Raw genomic sequence first — 18,272 nt, forward strand, 5'->3', positions numbered from 1 at the left:
TCAGACAGAACACTCCCACCCTTGTATCCTTTTCACAGTGCTTTTGCTGCAAGGTCCTGGGCCACTTAGGTCCTGATCAGAAACTGTGGAGAGAAGTTATACTTGCGAGTTCAATTAGGCTCCTCTGAAAACCAGTTGAATATGGACACAGAAGAAATAAAACCAAAACAAGCTCACTTCCATCGAGTCGTTGTTAACTACTAGCGACCCTGTAGGGCTGGGCCCAACTGCCCCTAGGAGTTTTCCAAGACCGTAACTCTTTATGGGAGTAGAATGCCATCTCCTGTGGAGGGGCCGGTGATTTTGAACTGACAACCTTTGAAGTTTGAAATTCAATACACATCCACTCAAAAGGTGTCCAAAGTCTCAAGCTTAGATATTTGGATGTGGTGGTAACGGAGGCAGCAGTGGCACAGAACGTATAATAGAAATAAGTGATGTGTAAGGGAAAGAGCTAAGGGAAATCTATACAGATGGAGCAGCTGAGTACAAGTACGGTCTACCGTCTTCAAATCTTCACTAGCAATCTGTGGTTTCCTATGCAGCGGGGAAAGAACTAACTAACTTCCAGACCCACAGAAATTCCTCGGAGCCAAAAGAATGAAGAAATAGCCTGAAACCACAAAACAACATTTTTTATTAAGTCTCACACTACGTACAAGATGTCCAGATTCCAAGAGGAAAGGAAAAGGAAATGGAAGCAAAGGGCATTTAGAGAGGTTTAAATGCAGGCATGTACATATGTAAATATATTTATATACGATGATGGGGAAATAGATAATGTGCATCTAGATCTATCTAGGTTTGGTATTAAGGTAGCATATGGACATTGGACCTCCATTCAAGTACTCCCTCAATGCAAGGACACTTTGTTCTATTAAACTGGCATTCCATGATGTTCACCTTCCCGACATGATCACTGAAGACAAACAGGTGCATAAGCAAATGTGGTGAAGAAAGCTATCAAAAGATATAGTGTCTGAGGTCTTAAAGACTTGAAGATAAACAAGCGGCCATCTAGCTGAGAAGCAACAAAGCCCACATGGAAGAAGCACACCAGCTCGTGTAATCATGAGGTGTCGGATGGGATCAGGTAGCAGGCATCAAAGAACAAAAAAATGCTATCATTGTGAATGAGGGGGAGTGTGCCCTGAGTGGAGACCCAAAGCCCATCTGTAAGCAACTGGATATCCCTTTACAGAAGGGTTGCGGGGAGGTGATGAGTCAGGGTGCAGTATAGTAACGACGAAACATACACCTTTCCTCTAGTTGTTAAATGCTTCCTCCCCCCACCCTCCCATCTCTCCCGACTATTATGATCCTAATTCTACCTTACAAATCCAACCAGACCAGAGGATGTGCACTGGTACAGATAGGAACTGGAAACACAGGGACTCCAGGACAGATGTCCCCTCAGCACCAGCAGTTGAGAGTAATGACACTGGGAGGGTGGAGGGAAGGTGCGGTAGAAAGAGGGAACCAATTACAAGGATCTACATATAACCCCTCCCTGGGGGACAACAGAAAAGTGGGCGAAGGGAGACGTCGGACAATGTAAGACATGATAAAATAATAATAATTTATATCAAGGGTTTGTGAGGAAGGGAAGGCAAGGAGGTAGGAGAAAAAATTAGGAGCTGATCCCAAAGGCTCAAGTAGAAAGCAATTGTTTTGAGAATGATGATGGCAACAAATATACAAACATGCTTGGCAAAATGAATGTAAGTATGGATTGTAATAAGAGTTGTAAGAGGCCCCAATGATTAAAAAGAAAAAAAGGTGTCCAGTTTTCAAGTAAACTGTGTTACTATGCATACGTAATTTCCCCTTTTCTCCACTGAATACTTTTCTAACAATGTTAAGCGCTACTGTCACTGTGAATTCCATTCCGATTCACAGTGATCCTTTGCGAGACAGAAGGAAACACTGCCCAGTCCTGTACCATCCTCTCCATTGTAATGTTTGAGCTCACTGTTGCAGCCACCATGTCAATCCATCTTACCCTTCTACTTCACCAAGCATGATGTCCTTTTTCAGGGACTGGTCTCTGCTGGTAACATGTCCAAAGCCCATGAAACAAAGCCTTACTATCTTTACTTCAAAGGAACCTTCTAGCTGTAGTTCTTCCAAGAGAGATCATTTGCTGTTTTGGCAGTCCATGATACTTTAATGTCCTTTTCCAGCACCATAATTCTAATGCATTGATTCTTCTTCAGTCTTCTTTATTCAATGTCCAACTTTCAAATGCATATAGGGCACGTAAAAATACCAATGGCTTGGGTTAGGGTGCACCCTAGTCCTCAAAGTGACACCTTGGCTCTTGAATTCTTTTCTTTTTTTCCCTCTCCCTTCACCCTCTCCAACTATCTATCCCTCTACCCTCAAGAAATTACTACTCCCACTACTGCTCCTGAGTGGTTTATCTGTTCTGAATGCCATGTGTCAAGAGAGATTTCAATTCTTCAAAGAGGTCTTGTGCAACAGGTGTGGCAAATGTAATATATCATTTGCTTCCATAAGCATTCCTTTGGCATAGATGAAAGGAAGATAAAATCCTTGATTGCTTCAGTCTTTTCTTTATTTATTACGATGTTGTCTATTTGTCCAGCTATGAGGATTTTCGTTTCCTTTACATTGAGTTGTCATCCGTCCTGAAGGTTGCAGTCCTTGATCTTCAAGTGCGTCAAGTCCTCTTCACTGTCAGCAAGCAAGGCTGTGCCATCTGCATGCTTTTCACAGGTTGATGCCACATTCTTCTTTCTATAGTCCAGCATCTTAAATTATTTGCTCAGCATACAGACGAAGTGTGATGAAAGGATACTACCCTGATGCACACCTTTCCTAATTTCAAACTGTGTAGTAGTCCCTTGTTCTAGTCAACAACTGCGGCTTGGTCCCTGTGCAGGTTCTGCAGGAGCACAATGAAGGTTTCTGGAATTGCCACTCTTCTCAATGCTAACCACAGTTCGTTATGATCCATAGTCAAATATCTTTACATAACAACGTTTCCTTTACATGATCTCACACACACATTTGTAAGGCACGAAATTCTGTGTTATACCTATCAGCCAGACCAAAACGCTGACTCATGCACTCAGAGATGCCTTCACCACAAGCATTAATTGCAATGACTGCTGTGAGGGCAAAGTTGGATGGCACCCTCGGTGCTCACTTTCATCCAGTACCATGAAAACGCTTATCCGCAGAAGACAGAAGCAATGGGAGAGGCAGAGTTAATAATCACCTGAAAAGTGATCAGCTGATCTAGAAACAGTAAATATTCCAAATAATTGGGAATTCCCCATAAGCTCATATAGCCCCCCCACCTTCTCAATAGATATGAAGGGACATTCATTTTGAGCCAAGAGAACATAAAATTGAACAATGGTTACCATGGATAAAAGAGGAAGCGTTTTTGCTTAGTGGGCACTGAGTTCTTTTTAATGGCGGTGGAGCAATTTGGAGCGGGATAACAAGAGTGGTTGTACACAGAGTGTACTCAATGGCATTGCATTATACATGTAGAAGTTGTTGAATCTGTGAATGTTTTGTTGTGTATATTTTTGCCAAAATGGAAAAGAAAATTACATAAAGAGCAATGAGTATGGGGGGAAACAAAATGTTCTAAACTTGACTGTGGGCAACAATGTACAACTCTCTTGATATGACTGAACTATTGAATTGTGTGATATGTGGAAGAAGTGCCAATAAAAAAAACTGTTTTAAAAATAAATAAATAAAGTTGAATGGAAGAACTCCAAAGATTTGAAAGCAGGGACTCAAATCATGTACCTGTACATGAAGGTCCACTGAAGCTTTATCCACAACAGCCAAAAGGTGGAAGCAGGCCCAGTGCCCACCACGGAAGTATGGATAACTTTAGTGTGCCTTTTCAATGCAATGGTTATATAAAGAGGATGTTTTCATACATGCCATACATGTATGTGAACATTGAAACATTATGCTGATAAAATAAGGACCAATGCTGTAAGAGTTCACTTAAGATGAAATTTCTTTAATTGGCAAACAAGCGCAGAGATGAAAGTTTATCAGTGGTTGCCAGGGGCTGGGAAAAGGGAAGGGTAAGGACTTACCGCTTAAGGAGTCGCCAGTTTCTGTGTGACTTGATGGAAGATTTTTGGAAATGGATGATAAGAAACTGATTGTACAGCATGCTAAATTAGTGCCACTACATGGCACCTCACAAAAATGGCTACATATTTCATCACAACAGATTTTAAAGTAAATTTTAAGTGGGGAATCTCCCTTTCAAAAAATCAAAATCTCGCAAGGAATACTCACCCAGACATTTAAAAGGTGTAACAATGTGACTCTTGCATTGTTTTTTGTCCCTCCGGCACCAATTGTCAACACTAATGGGTTGGTTTGCTTCCATCACATTTGTGATCTGCAGCTCTGGATACATCTGTTGAGAAGAGGCAAACACAAAAGCCACATACACATAAGAACTTGATTTTGTAGGTGGATATTTACTTGTAAGTAAAGATAAACTTCTAAGTTGACTCAGCATCCAATCTTTTCCTACATAAATTCTAAAGTTTCTCACCCTGTTACCCCTAGTGCCAAATGAAGGGGCAAAGTACAAAGCGTATACAGTTAACTATACACTTTCTTTTGATAAGAGTTCTACAGTGTTCATGCAGTCTCATGAAGTAGTGTCCATTTAAAATATACAAAGCCAGCAAGCTTTCAACTGGGGGTGGAGGGGGACCAAAACCATTAATTATCCCATTCACTTGTAGTAAGTACAGTGTGAGTTCCTGAATTAAAACACTTGAGACAAGTCTAAGAAAATGTCTAATTATAAAAGTAAATAAAAAACTTCTTCATCTCCTATATGCCAGTATTGGTAAGGAATTAAAACACCTATCTTGTTCTGGATCAAATTTCGACGCAGCAGATAATCTGAATCAGAGCTGCTTTGTGTCGGCAGGCAGAAAAACCAACCATGCACATCATAGGCTGATTCATATCTTCCCATAACAAGTAAGAAGCTGAGATAATTAGGCTGTATTGCCAAACTTCCTGAGAGAACTGAGAGCTCTTGGTTGAAAAACCTCCATCATATCAGACTTTAAAAGCAAAAGGCTCTAGTCATTGGCAACTTGGCTGTAGGTCAAAAGAGCAGTGACAGACTGTCCATCTAATGAAAGCAGGCTCAACCTTGGCTCAGGGAAAAGTGCTTCCTACTTTCTGCCAACACTCTTACCTCCTGACAGTACTGGAGAACTTCTTCTTTTGTTCCAAAGCAGCTCTTTGTGCCTGTTGGATCAGGTTCCCACTTCCCAGTCTGAATGTTCACATGCATATTTAACTTCCCACAAAACATCGCAACTTGAGGCTCAGCAACAGCAAATCCTGTTCCAGCATTGGCCGCAAGAGCCTACGAAAGGGGAAAACATCCGAGGTTGACTCCAAAATCTCCGTTACGATAGCATGGACATCTGGCATATTTAACAGTAGAATTTACCCCCTTCCCCCAAAGTAGCAGTGTTAGAAGGCCTAAAACCCAACCCTCCCACACAGCACCAAGCAAAGATGCAGAAATGTGTATTCAACCACGTAAAAACCTTGACAGGGTAGTCAGGGGATGGCAAAATGAGCCTTAGTTTTATGCAAACAAAAAGACATGGGTGAACATCAGATAGTCAAAACATCTCTCTCTCCACTGTCCCCTTCGGATCCCGGTACAGCAACAGATGATTGTGGGGGAGTCAGGTACGACGCTTGATCTTAGCCAAAAGGCTGAGAAGCGATTGTAAGGGTCAGAGCTACAGCCCAATCAACCCAATTTCTTATACAATAAAGGGGCTGATCTCTGCTCCAAAGTAAACAGAAAGGTCAGGTGCAAAGGACCGTTCAGAGGGATGCTCTGATCAGAGTAAGTGCCACCTGATGGACTGAGATCTCGCTCTGGCCTCAAACAAAGTGTTCAGAGGACAGAGGTGGTGAGAGCAAGAACTGAACTGCACCTGCCCGAAGCTGCACTGGTTAGCATGTGTTTTCTGCTTAGCCAGGGAGCAACTGAAGAATTCAATATTGTGGCTTGAATCAGAGAACTCACAGGACAAGGGACACTAGGACAGACTTTTATCTACTGAAGATTGTACCTACCTATGGTTTCTTGCAAAAATTAGCACTTTGAAAAGCACCGTGTATTGTGAGCAATTGAGAAAAATCAGCCCTGTGCTAAATATCTTGGCTAGAACAACAAAATCACAAGGCATAAGAAGAAAATGGTTATGACCCCTTAAGGTTAAAAGATAAACTGAGAGTACTTTGCTCTATAGAAAGTCTGATCATGAACATATATGAAGAATATGACGTTACAATATATAACAAGTTAAAAACTGGAGGAAAATATTGACAAATAATGAAACCCGATAAATGCATCAATAAAACAAAAATATAAACAATGAGACAGGAATATTAGGATTAAAAATAGAATAATAAGGAAAAACGTCAGTGGGAGTCTTTCACAGCACATTTGAGCTGGCAAAACAATCAGCAAACTGAAAGGCAGGAGCCCTGGTGGCACACCGGGCTCCTTGAACTACAGGAGTGCAGCAGGGCGAACCTACTAGCCGCTCGGCAAGAGAAAATGAAGCTGTCCACTCCTATAAAGATGCAAAGCCTCGGAAACCCAACAGGGCAGTTCTACTTAAAGGGTTACTATGAATTAGAATTGACTTGATAGCAGAGAGTTTGTTGAGGGTGTGTGTGTGTGTGTGTGTGTGTGTGTGTGAGAGAGAGAGAGAGAGAGAGAGAGAGAGAGAGAGAGAGAGAGAGAGAGAGATTGAAACTATAGTATCTTAAGAGTGCAGAGAAAACTTTCCAAACCTGATGAAGGACATGAACTTCAAATCCACACAGCTCAACAAGCTTGAAGTAGGAAAAGCCCCAAAAGACACACGCCACACTCAAACTCTCAAAGAGAACCCTGCCAAGCAGCAAGAAAGAAGGCAAATAACAATATACAAAGCATCCTCAGTAAGAGTGTGTGCCAATTTCTCTTTAGAAATCTTGGGAGGCCAGAAGGCAATCGACTGACACACTTAAAAGGCAAACAGAAAAGCACTGTCAACCAAAAATACTTTGATCTGGCACACTGCGATTCAAGACTGCAGGTCAGAGCTGAGGGAGTCTGTTGTCATCAAACCTGCCCTACAAGAAACACTAAAGGGAATTTTTCAAAGGCAAAGGCACTAGACACAACTTCGTGAAAGGTCATTTCATGGCAAGAATATGGACTGGTTTTGAAAGGTTTTTTGTCCATAATGCTAGTTATTATGTTACTCAGGCTCAACAGTTACGAATGCAGAGAAGTATAAATGTATACACGAGGTATACACATGTACTAGTAACAACAAAACCTGAGGGAGGAACAAAAAAGGAATAAGAGTTTTTATATGTTCCTGACATTCAGTTGGTTTCCATTTAAATTACTAAGTTGCTATAAAGATATAAAAATGTAATTATCATGGTAACCACAGAGAAACTGACTAAAACTATATATACAAGGTAAATAGTGACTTATTTTGCTATGTGAAACACACACACAGAAAGGAGAAAGAAAATTCTTCACTACAAAAAAGAAAAAAAAAATCAACAAAACAGAAATCTTGCTGGAAGAAATAAAGAACAAAGAAGGTGTAAGACACACACACACAAAGAAGCATAGTAAGTCTTGTCGATCAATATGCTAATCAAATGGCAGAGTAGCATAATAAAAATTTTAAAATATATGTGTGATCCAACTATAGTTGCCTACAAGAAGAACATCTTAGTGCAAAAACACAAACGGGGTCATAGTAAAAGGGATGGTGAACAGGGCCTGGGGGAGCGGGGATCAGGAGCGGGTTGTTTCCATGCAAACAGTAGCCAAAAATGAGTCTGGATGGCAATTTGAATTTCAAACAAAAAGACTTTAGGTCAAAATTGTTTTTTAGAAACAAGGAAGGGCATTATATAATATTTAAAAAAGCAAACTCATTAAGAAGATGCAATGATGACAAATATATGTGCATCTAACACCAGAGGCCTAAAAGCATATATTTGATTTTTAAACACATTATGATCTTTTTTTCAGGACAAATTACCACAATTGTTTTACTTAGATGGTTATTAAAATTAGCCTGTCTCCTATTAGCAAAAGAGGACAAGCACTTGCTGGCTAACTTGGAGAAAAGCTAATTTGGAACTAGAATATTGCCGAGATTAATCAGGGTTGAAAAACACCTTAGGTGAACTTCATGAAGAAGACAATTGGAATCTTGGTTGCAACCCTATTGTGAAGAATTATCTACTGCAGAAGGCAGGTCCTATACCTTCAGTACACACTGATATGAAATCCTATCGCCCCACCCCCACCCCAAAGAGCGAGAAAGAAACACATACTTTTTCCTATACATAATATTCTAATGGTATGTAATACAAATTATTAAAAGGTACATAAAGGAAATAAAACAAATATGCTTCAACAGTTTTCACATTGAGCTCAAAATGTGTGTAAAAATGGGAATTCCTTGGAGTTTTTTTTTTTTACATTCCTTACGATTGTGGTCAGACACTTGGGATTATGAGTATATAAATGGGTATGTACAGAGATAAAGGCAAGGAAAATCCCAGTGACATTTTTACATACCAAAATGAGTGTTCTCATAAATTCGTTTCCCACTTCAAAAACCCAGACGAAGATAAAGGAAGAAATTCTAGGAAGAGGTAATAAATGCTCCACTGCTTGCTTGCCTGTCAGTTTGTCACACTGTGGGGGCTTGTGTGAAAACCATGTAACCGGTATTTCAAGTACTACCAGTGGCACCCAAAGTGGAAAGGTTTCAAGCAGAGCTTCCAGACTCAGAACTGAAAAAGAAGGAGGAATCCGCTGTCCATTTCTGAGGAACTCGCCACTGAAAACCCAAGGGATAGCAGTGAAACATTGCCAGTTCCTGAAAACCTCATGAAAGGAAGCAGAATGTTGTTGGAGATAGTGACAGATGAAATCTCCCGGTCGGAAGGCTCTCAAAATACGACTGAGGAAGAGCTGCCTTCTCAAAGTAGAGTCGACATTATGACTCTGATGGAGTCAAGCCGGTGAGCAAGCCCCCAAGACCATCATCTGCTGATGGGGAATAAGCCAGAATGAGAAGGAACAGCTGCAAACATCAATTAATAACTGGAACTTGGAGTGCGAGGTATGAATCTAGGGAAAGTGGAAGTTGCTAGAGATTAAATGAAATGCATAAAGATTGCTGTTTTGGGCACTAAGGAGCTGAAATGGGTTTGGCACTGGCCCTTTTGTATCAGAAAATCACGTGGTTTACTAGAGCAGGATGGCACGATCAAGGTGTTCGTCGTTAAAAAAGACCGTCGACTGCCAAAAGGACCAGCAGATCTTTCTTGGAAGAAGCGCAGTCCAGAAGCAAGTGTGAAGAGACTTCGTCTCACATGCCCTGGACACGGTGTCCGGAGCGACCATCCGGAGAAGTGCATGCTTGGTTAAGCAGGACAGTGAAAAGGGAAAGCCCTGGATGAGGGGATGGACCCGATGGCTGCAACAACGGGCTCCAACCTAGGGACAATTCTGAGGCAGGTAGAGGACCAGGCGATGTTTCATTCTGCTGTTCATGTGTGGGAATACGCTCCACAGCACCTAACAACAACAATTTAGTAAGAGGCCAGATTGGCACAATGGTTAAGTGCTTGACTCCTAACCCAAATGGCAGCCAGTCACACCCACAAGCACTTTTTGTAAGATGACAGCCTATAAAATCCAAAGGGGCAGGCCTACCCTGTCACACTGGCTCGACAGCACACAACAGATAACACCACGAAACAGAATTCAGGTGTGAATTTCTGGTGTATCTCATCTTTCAGAAGTACAGGAGGCATATACACACATATATAATTAAAAAAAAAACAGGAAGCAAACAAACAAAACCAACAATTAGTGTGAGCTCACTCTAGCCACAACCCTGGAGCGGTCAATTTTAGCACAGGCAGTCATTTATCCACACCACAGATTATGTTCCACATGTTACTCATTATGGTTGTTGGCTAAAAGACCACAAGAAGTCTAACTGCATAAATGTTCAGTCTGGGGGTCAACCACTGAGGTCAATACATCAGTGGTGAGTGCATTTGATCTTTGGGCTGAGATGGTCAGCATTACCTTCCCTAAAGAGAATCTAAAATACTAGAGGTTAAAGCAACAGGAAGAGGCAGCTAAGCAGCAACGGATTTTCATATCAGTTACTACCAAGAAAGCAGAGAGTAACTGGAATCATTCCAGACAGCTAATATACTATAGTAATTCACTTCTGAGTTCAGAAAGATTAATCCTTGTGGTCATAAGAGACTCTCAAGGAGGTATCATCTGAAACATAAAAAGTCTCTGTGGGCCATGTCTAGGAATCAACTAATCAAACATATCCCCCAATCTTACCTAGAACACCAAAGGATGATTTTTTTTTCATGTAATGTTTGTGCTTCTTTACTTTGAAAATGCTTTTATTTAATGTGCTCTCAATTTTCTGCAGCATGGTCTTGATCCATTACACCAATACATAAATCAATCTGTTTCCTAAGTCTAACATGTTACAAATGAGATTTCACCGCTATGTCAGCACTTCTGACATCCTGTGAACCCGGAGTCCTCTTGCAAAGAAAATTAACGCCCCATGGTTTGGCACTAAAGCCTGTCTTTGTAGTCTGTGCGCACTGCAGCACTTTCAAGGCTTTGCAAACCAACTGCATCAATTGCTTCCCTAACCTAGGGCTTCCATTTTACTTAATAATTCATTCTTAATAAGAAATCCCATATTATTAATTTGGCTTGGGGAAGAGTTTAGCTGTCCAAAGATAGAAATTCAACCTGGCAAAAAGTGCTTTTATTAACTTTGATGAAAATAAAACGCCTTAGAGTAATAAATAAATATTCAACTACATATACATTTTAACGTGAGTCTTATTTATATCCATGCCTTCACCACGTTCAGAAACGCAATTCTTGGACATAGTAAATCTTAACTCCTTTCACAAAGCAGCTCACAACCAATACAAGCTTTCCAATTTAATGCAAATACATAACCCCATTATTTCTGTTCTAAAGCAGGGCTCTCAGTAGCACTAAGAAAGAAAGTCCTGGAATGGAGTACATCCTTCAGACCAGCGTTTCTCAATCTGTGCATCGAGACCCCTTTGGGGGTCAAACGACCCTTTCACAGGGGATGCCCGATTCATAACAGTAGCAAAATTACAGTTATGAATTAGCCACGAAAATAGTTTTATGGTTAGACAGTCACCACCACAACATGAACTGTATTAAACGGCCGTGGCATTAGAAGGTTGAGAACCACTGCTTTAAACAGAGTCCCTGTGCTAAGGACCTCCTACACCCAGGGGAAGATTGATGCCTCGATTCATGGTAATCTCAGGTGAGGAGACAAAGACCACCTTCCTCCAGAGCCAATGAAGTGTGAAGGCTTCCCCAAGAACTACTGCCCTAGAATCACATTTGGCTCCATGGGTTGTGGAAGTACCTGCATGTAAGGGAGTATTTTATCCTATTACTGAAACTTTCTTTGGATGAGAAGGTCTATCATTACCCACACTTAAATGTGTAAGCTTCTCTCGCAATGTACGGATTGAGGTAAAGGCAGTCAGGTAGGTCAGACCAAGCCCAAGAAGGTACATGCTAACCTGACATAAATTAGGGGTAAGGGAGAGGGAGAAAGGGGGGGGATGAGAGGGAGAAGATGGCACAGGGGGAGTAGGGCACTAACCTACACAGGGGAGAGTATTGGTTGTGTCTCCACAGAATGGGGAGTGCGCAGATCCCAACATGACACACCAAACCACAAGGTCAATGTAACCATGAAGAGGAATGCATGAAAAGATTGGGCTTTAGGGCAGGCCCCAACCAGAGCCAAACCGACCCCTCCTAAAAGTACATGCGACAAAGAGCAACACTAAACCTACAGGTTTAGTGAGGTGGAGTGAGGGGTCGGCATATCATGCCCACACGGAAGCAAATCAAGAAGGAAAGAGAGACAGGAACGGTCCGTCTAGACCTCGTAGAGGCACACCAAGCTCGGAGGACGACGTCCCTGCGTGGACTGTAAGGCCAACACCAGCTCATGACATGTTGTCCCCCTACTGGAGCCTATTGCAACAAAGGACAATACTGGAGACACACAGCAGGGAGGAAATGCAGTCTGAACCCCCTGCAGCGGGGCAAACCAAGAAGGGAACACAACAGATCAGTAACAGGAGCAAAGCCAAGCCGTAGAGATCCTAAAGAGTCCCCCCAAAATAGACTTCAGCCTCCAAGGGGCAGTTCCCAGAATTCCCCCAGAACCAGTGGGGAGTTAAGTCATCCTTGCAGGTCTTATCCCTATTTCTAGTTCTAAGAACTACTGATTGAAGCAGCCTTTGTAGCATGAAGTTACCACATGCAAGGTTTTTTTTTTTAAAGAAATGTAAGTAAAATAACAATCAGATAACAAACATAAAAATAGCACAGAGTAGTTTCATGCCAATTCACTGAGTGGTATTTTGAGAGTCATAAACTAAAATGATTTAAATCTATGCCCATGAAGCATCACCGAATGCTCGTGGGGGGCTTAAGTGAAGAAAATAGGAGTGGACCTTTCTTACCATAGTTTCACCATATCTCCCCCCAAGATATTAACTACAAACCAAACCAAGCTCATAACTCATAGTGACCTCCTGTGGGTTTTTGAGATGATAACTGTTTTCGGGAGCAAAAAGCCCCGTCTTTCTCCCTGGAAGCTGCTGGTGGTTTTGAACTGCTGACTAGGCAGCAGATCGCTGCCCAATGCATAATCACTACACCACCAGGGCTCTTAATTACAAACAGGCAGACACACCGTACAGTAGAGATACCTGTCAGACACCATGTTAGCCATGTGACCTCCAGCAATAAGATACCTAACAACACAGCCCTGATGGTACAGTGGTTAAGTGCTCAGCTGCTAGTCAAAAGGTCCGCAGTTCAAACCTACCGGTCACTTCCCAGGATTAGGATGTGGTTTCTTGGTCTGCTTCTGCAAAGATTAACCTACTTGAAAACCCTTGGGGGAAGTTCTGCGAGCATCACTGAGTCAGAAACTGGTCAACAGCAGTTTTGTGTTTGTTTTTCAAGCAATATTGGCCAAATGAGTTCTAAGTTCACACATCTCCATCATCTTGTGTTAATAATTTAAGCCTCCTGACCTGCAGTTAGCATACATTTGCAAAGCATGACTAAGCTAGAACTGCCCCTGGGGGTTTCCAAGACTGGCTCTAGGAGTAGAAAGCCACAACTTTCTCCCACAGAGCAGATGGTAGATCAAACTGCTGACCCTGTGGTTAGCAGCCCAACACATCACCCACTAAGCCAGTGGTTCTCAACCTCCCTAATGTCATGACCCATTTAACACAGCGGTTCCTCATGTTGTGGTGAACCCCAACCATACAATTATTTTCATTGCTACATCATAACTGTAATTTTGCTACTGTAATGAACGTAATGCAAATATCTGACATGCAGGATGTATTACACGACCCCTGTGAAATTCCCCCAAAGGGTCACGACCCACAGGTTGAAAACCACTGCACTGAGCCATCACCAAAGTAATAAAGTACTCTCAGAGAAGAATTGAGTCTACATGGCTAGCAGCCCACATGAGCCACGGACCAGAATTAGATGGTGCCTGGCTACTATACTGACCTGTTCTGCTGGGGTGCAATAGGTTGTCCCTGCTAGATTGTGATGACCTATTGTCCCAGTCTATGTAGAGCACACCCTTGAAAATACTCAAAACTCTTAAATATTGGACAAACTGGTCCAGGAGAGACTGAAGGACTGCCCGAATCTATTATCCTAAGAACTTTTAGAAATCTTGAGCCAAACGCTCCTGAAATTACCTTCAAACAAAATAGCACACAAAATAAAGTGCTGGGGGAAAAAAACCTGTATGAGACCAAATGGTGAACAACTACTCTAAAGTAAAAACGAGAAGATAAAGGGACAGAGAAATGAGAGTGCTGGCAACGGAACGACCAGAACACAATTAAGGATAATGTCGAGGGACTGTGGGAATGCAACTGAATAAAATTGTATTAAAATTGTCAATCAAGAACCTAATTGCTGCGTAAACTTTCACCAAAATGGTTTTTTTAAATTCATTAAAGGTATTTTAAAGGATAGAGTATTTCAATGTGGTTGAAATACAAGAACGAACACTTCTTTTTGAAATATTCTATCCTTCAGTTGGACCAATCTTACTAAAATACTTCATGATTTTTAACAAGGTTTATACATGAGAAACTAACTATCAGCTTTGTCTGAAACACTACGTAATTGACTTCAAAAGGAAAAAACTCAAGTGAAATATCCAGAAGGGAATGAATTAAGAATGTCAACACACTGTGAAAAATGTAACCAATTTATTCCTGGGGTTCCCAAGGCTTAAGTCTTTACCAAACCAAACCAAACTCCTCACGGGAGGCGATGCTGACACACGGGAAAGCCCGGTGGAGTAGAAAGTCCACTCTTTCTCCGGGAGTGCTGCTGGAGGTTTCAAAGTTTTGACCGTGCAGATCACAACCCAAGGCATAACCACTGTACCACCACGGCTCCTTTTAAATCTCCACAGGGACAGAACAGTGATTTGAATTGTCTACTTTGTGACAAAACAGCCCATTGTGCAAGCAGGGCTCACTCACGCACGGATGCAAACCCAACCCAACCCAACCCAATGCCCTGGAGTCAATTCCGACTCGTTGTGACCTTGTATGAACCCGGGTGACATAACAGGGCTGCTAATTGCAAGGTCAGCAGTCGGAAACCATCCACCGGGTTCTCAGGAGAAAGATGAGATTTTTATGCTCCACGAAAATGGACAGCCTAGAAAACCCAAAGGGCAGTTCGACTCACCCTGTAAGGTCCTTGTGAGTACGAGTCCGCACAAGGCAGGACGTTTTGTTTTCTGAGTGGCCCTGTAGGACTGAGAATTGCTCGAGGACTCCCGGAGCTGCACATCCTTATGAGAGGAGGCAGCTTCATTTTTTTTTTCACCTTAGTGGGGGGGGTCAAACTACTGACCTTGCGATTACCAGCAGTCCAACATGTGATCCACTACGCCCACAGGGCACCTTTTATGAAAATAGAGAGAGAAATGCTAACTATATACTCACTGCTGTGCAAATTCTAAGATCGCCTTTCTACTTGTTATTCAAATATTTTCATAATAAGCAAGTAGTCTGATTTTCCAAAAAAAACTTTCTATAATATTTATTTTAAATATGTATATATATATACATACACACCATATTGAATGAAAGGGGAAGTGCAGAGTGGAGACCCAAGGCCCAAGTGTCAGCCACTGGAGATCCCCTCTTAGAGGGGTTTAGGAGAGGAGATGGGTCAGTCAGGGTACAAGATAGTATCGATGAAGAACACAGCTTTCCCCCAGATCCTGGATGCTTCCTCCTCCCAACTACCATGATCTGAATTCTACCTTGCAGGGCTGGATAGGGCAGAGGTTGTACAGTGGTACATATGAGGGCTGGAGGCACAGGGAATCCAGGGTGGATGATACCTTCAGGATCAAGGGTGTGAGGGGCGATGCTGGGGGAGTGGAGGGTGAGTGGGCTGGAAAGGGGGAACTGATTACAAGGATCCACATGTGACCTCCTCCCTGGGAGATGGACGGCAGAGAAGTGGGGGAAGGGAGACTCCGGATAGGGCAAGATATGACAAAATAACGATGTATAAATTACAAAGGGCACATGAGGGAGGGGGAAAGGGGAGGGAGGGGGAAAAAAAGAGAGGACCTGAAGCAAAGGGCTTAAGTGGAGAGCAAATGCTTTGAGAATGATTGGGGCGGGGAATGTGCAGATGTGCTTTATACAATTGATGTATGTATATGGATGGATTGTATAAGAGTTGTATGAGCCCCTAATAAAATGTTTTTAAAATATATTAAAAAAAATAAAAATCCATGTATGTGTGGATTGTGATAAGAGTTGTATGAGTCCCAATAAAACGATTTATAAAAACAAATAAAAATGTTTAAATCCTGGCGATACCAAGAGCGTGGAGTAGAAAAAGGAACCAATTTTAAGGATCTACATATAACCTCCTCCCTGGGGGACGGACAATAGAAAAGTGGGTGAAGGGAGACATTGAACAGTATAAGACATGACAAAATAATAATTTATAAATTATCAAGGCCTCATGATGGAGGGGGGAGCAGGGAGAGAGGAGGAAAAAATGAGGAGCTGATGCCAGGGGCTTCCTTGGAGAGCAAATGTTTTGAAAATAAGGAGGGTAACGAATGTGCAAATGTGCTGTATACAATTGATGTATGTATGATTGTGATGAGTTGTATGAGACCCCAATAAAATTAATTTTTAAAATTTTAAATCCCATCTAAAACTTTTTCCATTTTATTATTTCATTACAATGAAAATAATGGGAACTACAGCCTGTGATGCAGAAAGTATTAAATTGGGCAAAATAACTTGTATTTTTACTACTGAAAAAATAACACAATTAGCCAAAATGACTCACCCTGGGGGTGGGGGTAAAATTCACATTTTAGGACATAAAGGGAAATTTCTATTTAGCAATTTTATGACCACTTTTAAATGTGAAAGAGCGCCTGACCCAAGCTAGAGCATTTTCAATCACCTCACTATGAAAAATGAGGCCCAAAGAAGATTAGCTATCTTTTCATTATGACACTGACAGAGAAGAGTGATTGTATCACAGACTGACAGAAGACCAGATCTCTTGGAAGAATTATAACCAGAATGCCACTTGGAAGCAAGGATGGTGATTCTTCATCTTACATACTTGAGACATTATCAGGAGGAAGCAGAGGAAGGAATCGTGCTTGGTAGAGGGTCAACAGAGAGAGAGGAAGACTCTCACGGAAATGAACGGCAACAGGGGCAACAACAATGGGCTCAAACGTTAACAATAACTGAGATGATGGGGCAAACAGATGGTACCTAACAACCGTAGTTAAGTGCATGGAATCAGTTGTGACCCACGGTGCTCTAGTAGGTACGAACGAGTAATACTCAGATACCAATATTATGTAATCAATCACTTCAAATGCCCATTAAAACCATGAAAAATACTCAAAGGACAGCAAAGCCCTACCCTTTCCATACTGAAAGTCAAGTCAAAGCCATCTTTCCTATGATTTATGTAGCATTTAAATTTAAAAGTAAACGCTGACTCTATTATCAGCTTGCACCAGATCTGCTTGCAAACAATAATCTTCCTGTCTTGGACTCATGCCAAGCACATTATTGTGATTATCAGCAATTTTAAAATACAAAGTAATGAAGCTAGTATGAGCCACTAGCCAGCGTGTTTACTGCTTGCTGCATTAGCCATTAATTAGCCTTCTGGGGCTCAACCCCCCCCCCCAACTACTAAATAAATGCATAAAGGACCGCAGGAAGAGCTATATTCAAGGAAAGAACATAAACATGTTTGAAAACATACACAAAACAAATGGAAAGAAAACGACCACTTTTGTTTTCCCTTTGTTGGGTGGCCTACTGAAAAACCTTGTCCTCCGAGGACCACCCCCTCACGGCATTCTGAATAGCCTTACAACTCAAAGCAGACTGGATCACTCTGCTGTCCCAGGGGGTCCCCACGTTCTAACATGGCCTGAAAGGCGTGCAGTGATCTGGCCTCTGCCTCAATCTCCTAAATCATCTCTTCACTCTAATCCTGCTTTCAGAACCCATCTCTGTGCTTTTCACAAGCCATGAGCCTTCTTGCCCCAAAGCTATTCTCCCAATAGAACTTCTCTGAGCAGACAGATCAACTCGGCACTCCCATGACAAGCTTTCCAGATCTCTAAACAAACCTCCCCTAAACCACTACCGTGTCATTACATTTTTTAAAGTATCTTGTTCACTGTCCATCCTATCGAATGTTCTAACGAGGCTATCACTTATAGGGGGTTATGCAGGTCCGGAGTTGCACACAGTTCTAAAAGCCCCCAAATGCAAGGCACAGAATAGAAGGGCATGCACTCCTCCATCCCAACTGAGCTCCCTCCACCAGGGCGGAAACTTCCTCACCGCATTGTTCTTAAAACAGTGTGCTCTTGACAACTCCTATCTTGAGTCTCAAATCCAAAAATGGTTTAACTCTTACATTACCGTCTCCTAGGCTCTCTCTACCCACTTCTGTTGTCCAATCACCCTTGCTTATG

General features: G+C 41.9%; 1 protein-coding gene across 2 annotated transcripts in view; it reads right to left on the reverse strand.

Annotated features, from left to right (window-relative positions):
• The window catches only part of APLP2 (amyloid beta precursor like protein 2), a 97,453-nt gene that overhangs the window by 41,173 nt on the left and 38,008 nt on the right, over positions 1–18,272 (reverse strand). For both annotated transcript variants that reach the window (XM_075564082.1, XM_075564081.1), the window contains exons 2-3: positions 5,231–5,404; positions 4,303–4,426 (exon numbers count right to left, since the gene is read on the reverse strand). In XM_075564082.1, the coding sequence (XP_075420197.1) occupies positions 4,303–4,426; positions 5,231–5,404 (298 nt within the window). The remainder of the gene's footprint in view (positions 1–4,302; positions 4,427–5,230; positions 5,405–18,272) is intronic.

This window comes from Tenrec ecaudatus, chromosome 12, assembly GCF_050624435.1.
Source record: "Tenrec ecaudatus isolate mTenEca1 chromosome 12, mTenEca1.hap1, whole genome shotgun sequence".
NCBI classification, from domain to species: domain Eukaryota; kingdom Metazoa; phylum Chordata; class Mammalia; order Afrosoricida; family Tenrecidae; genus Tenrec; species Tenrec ecaudatus.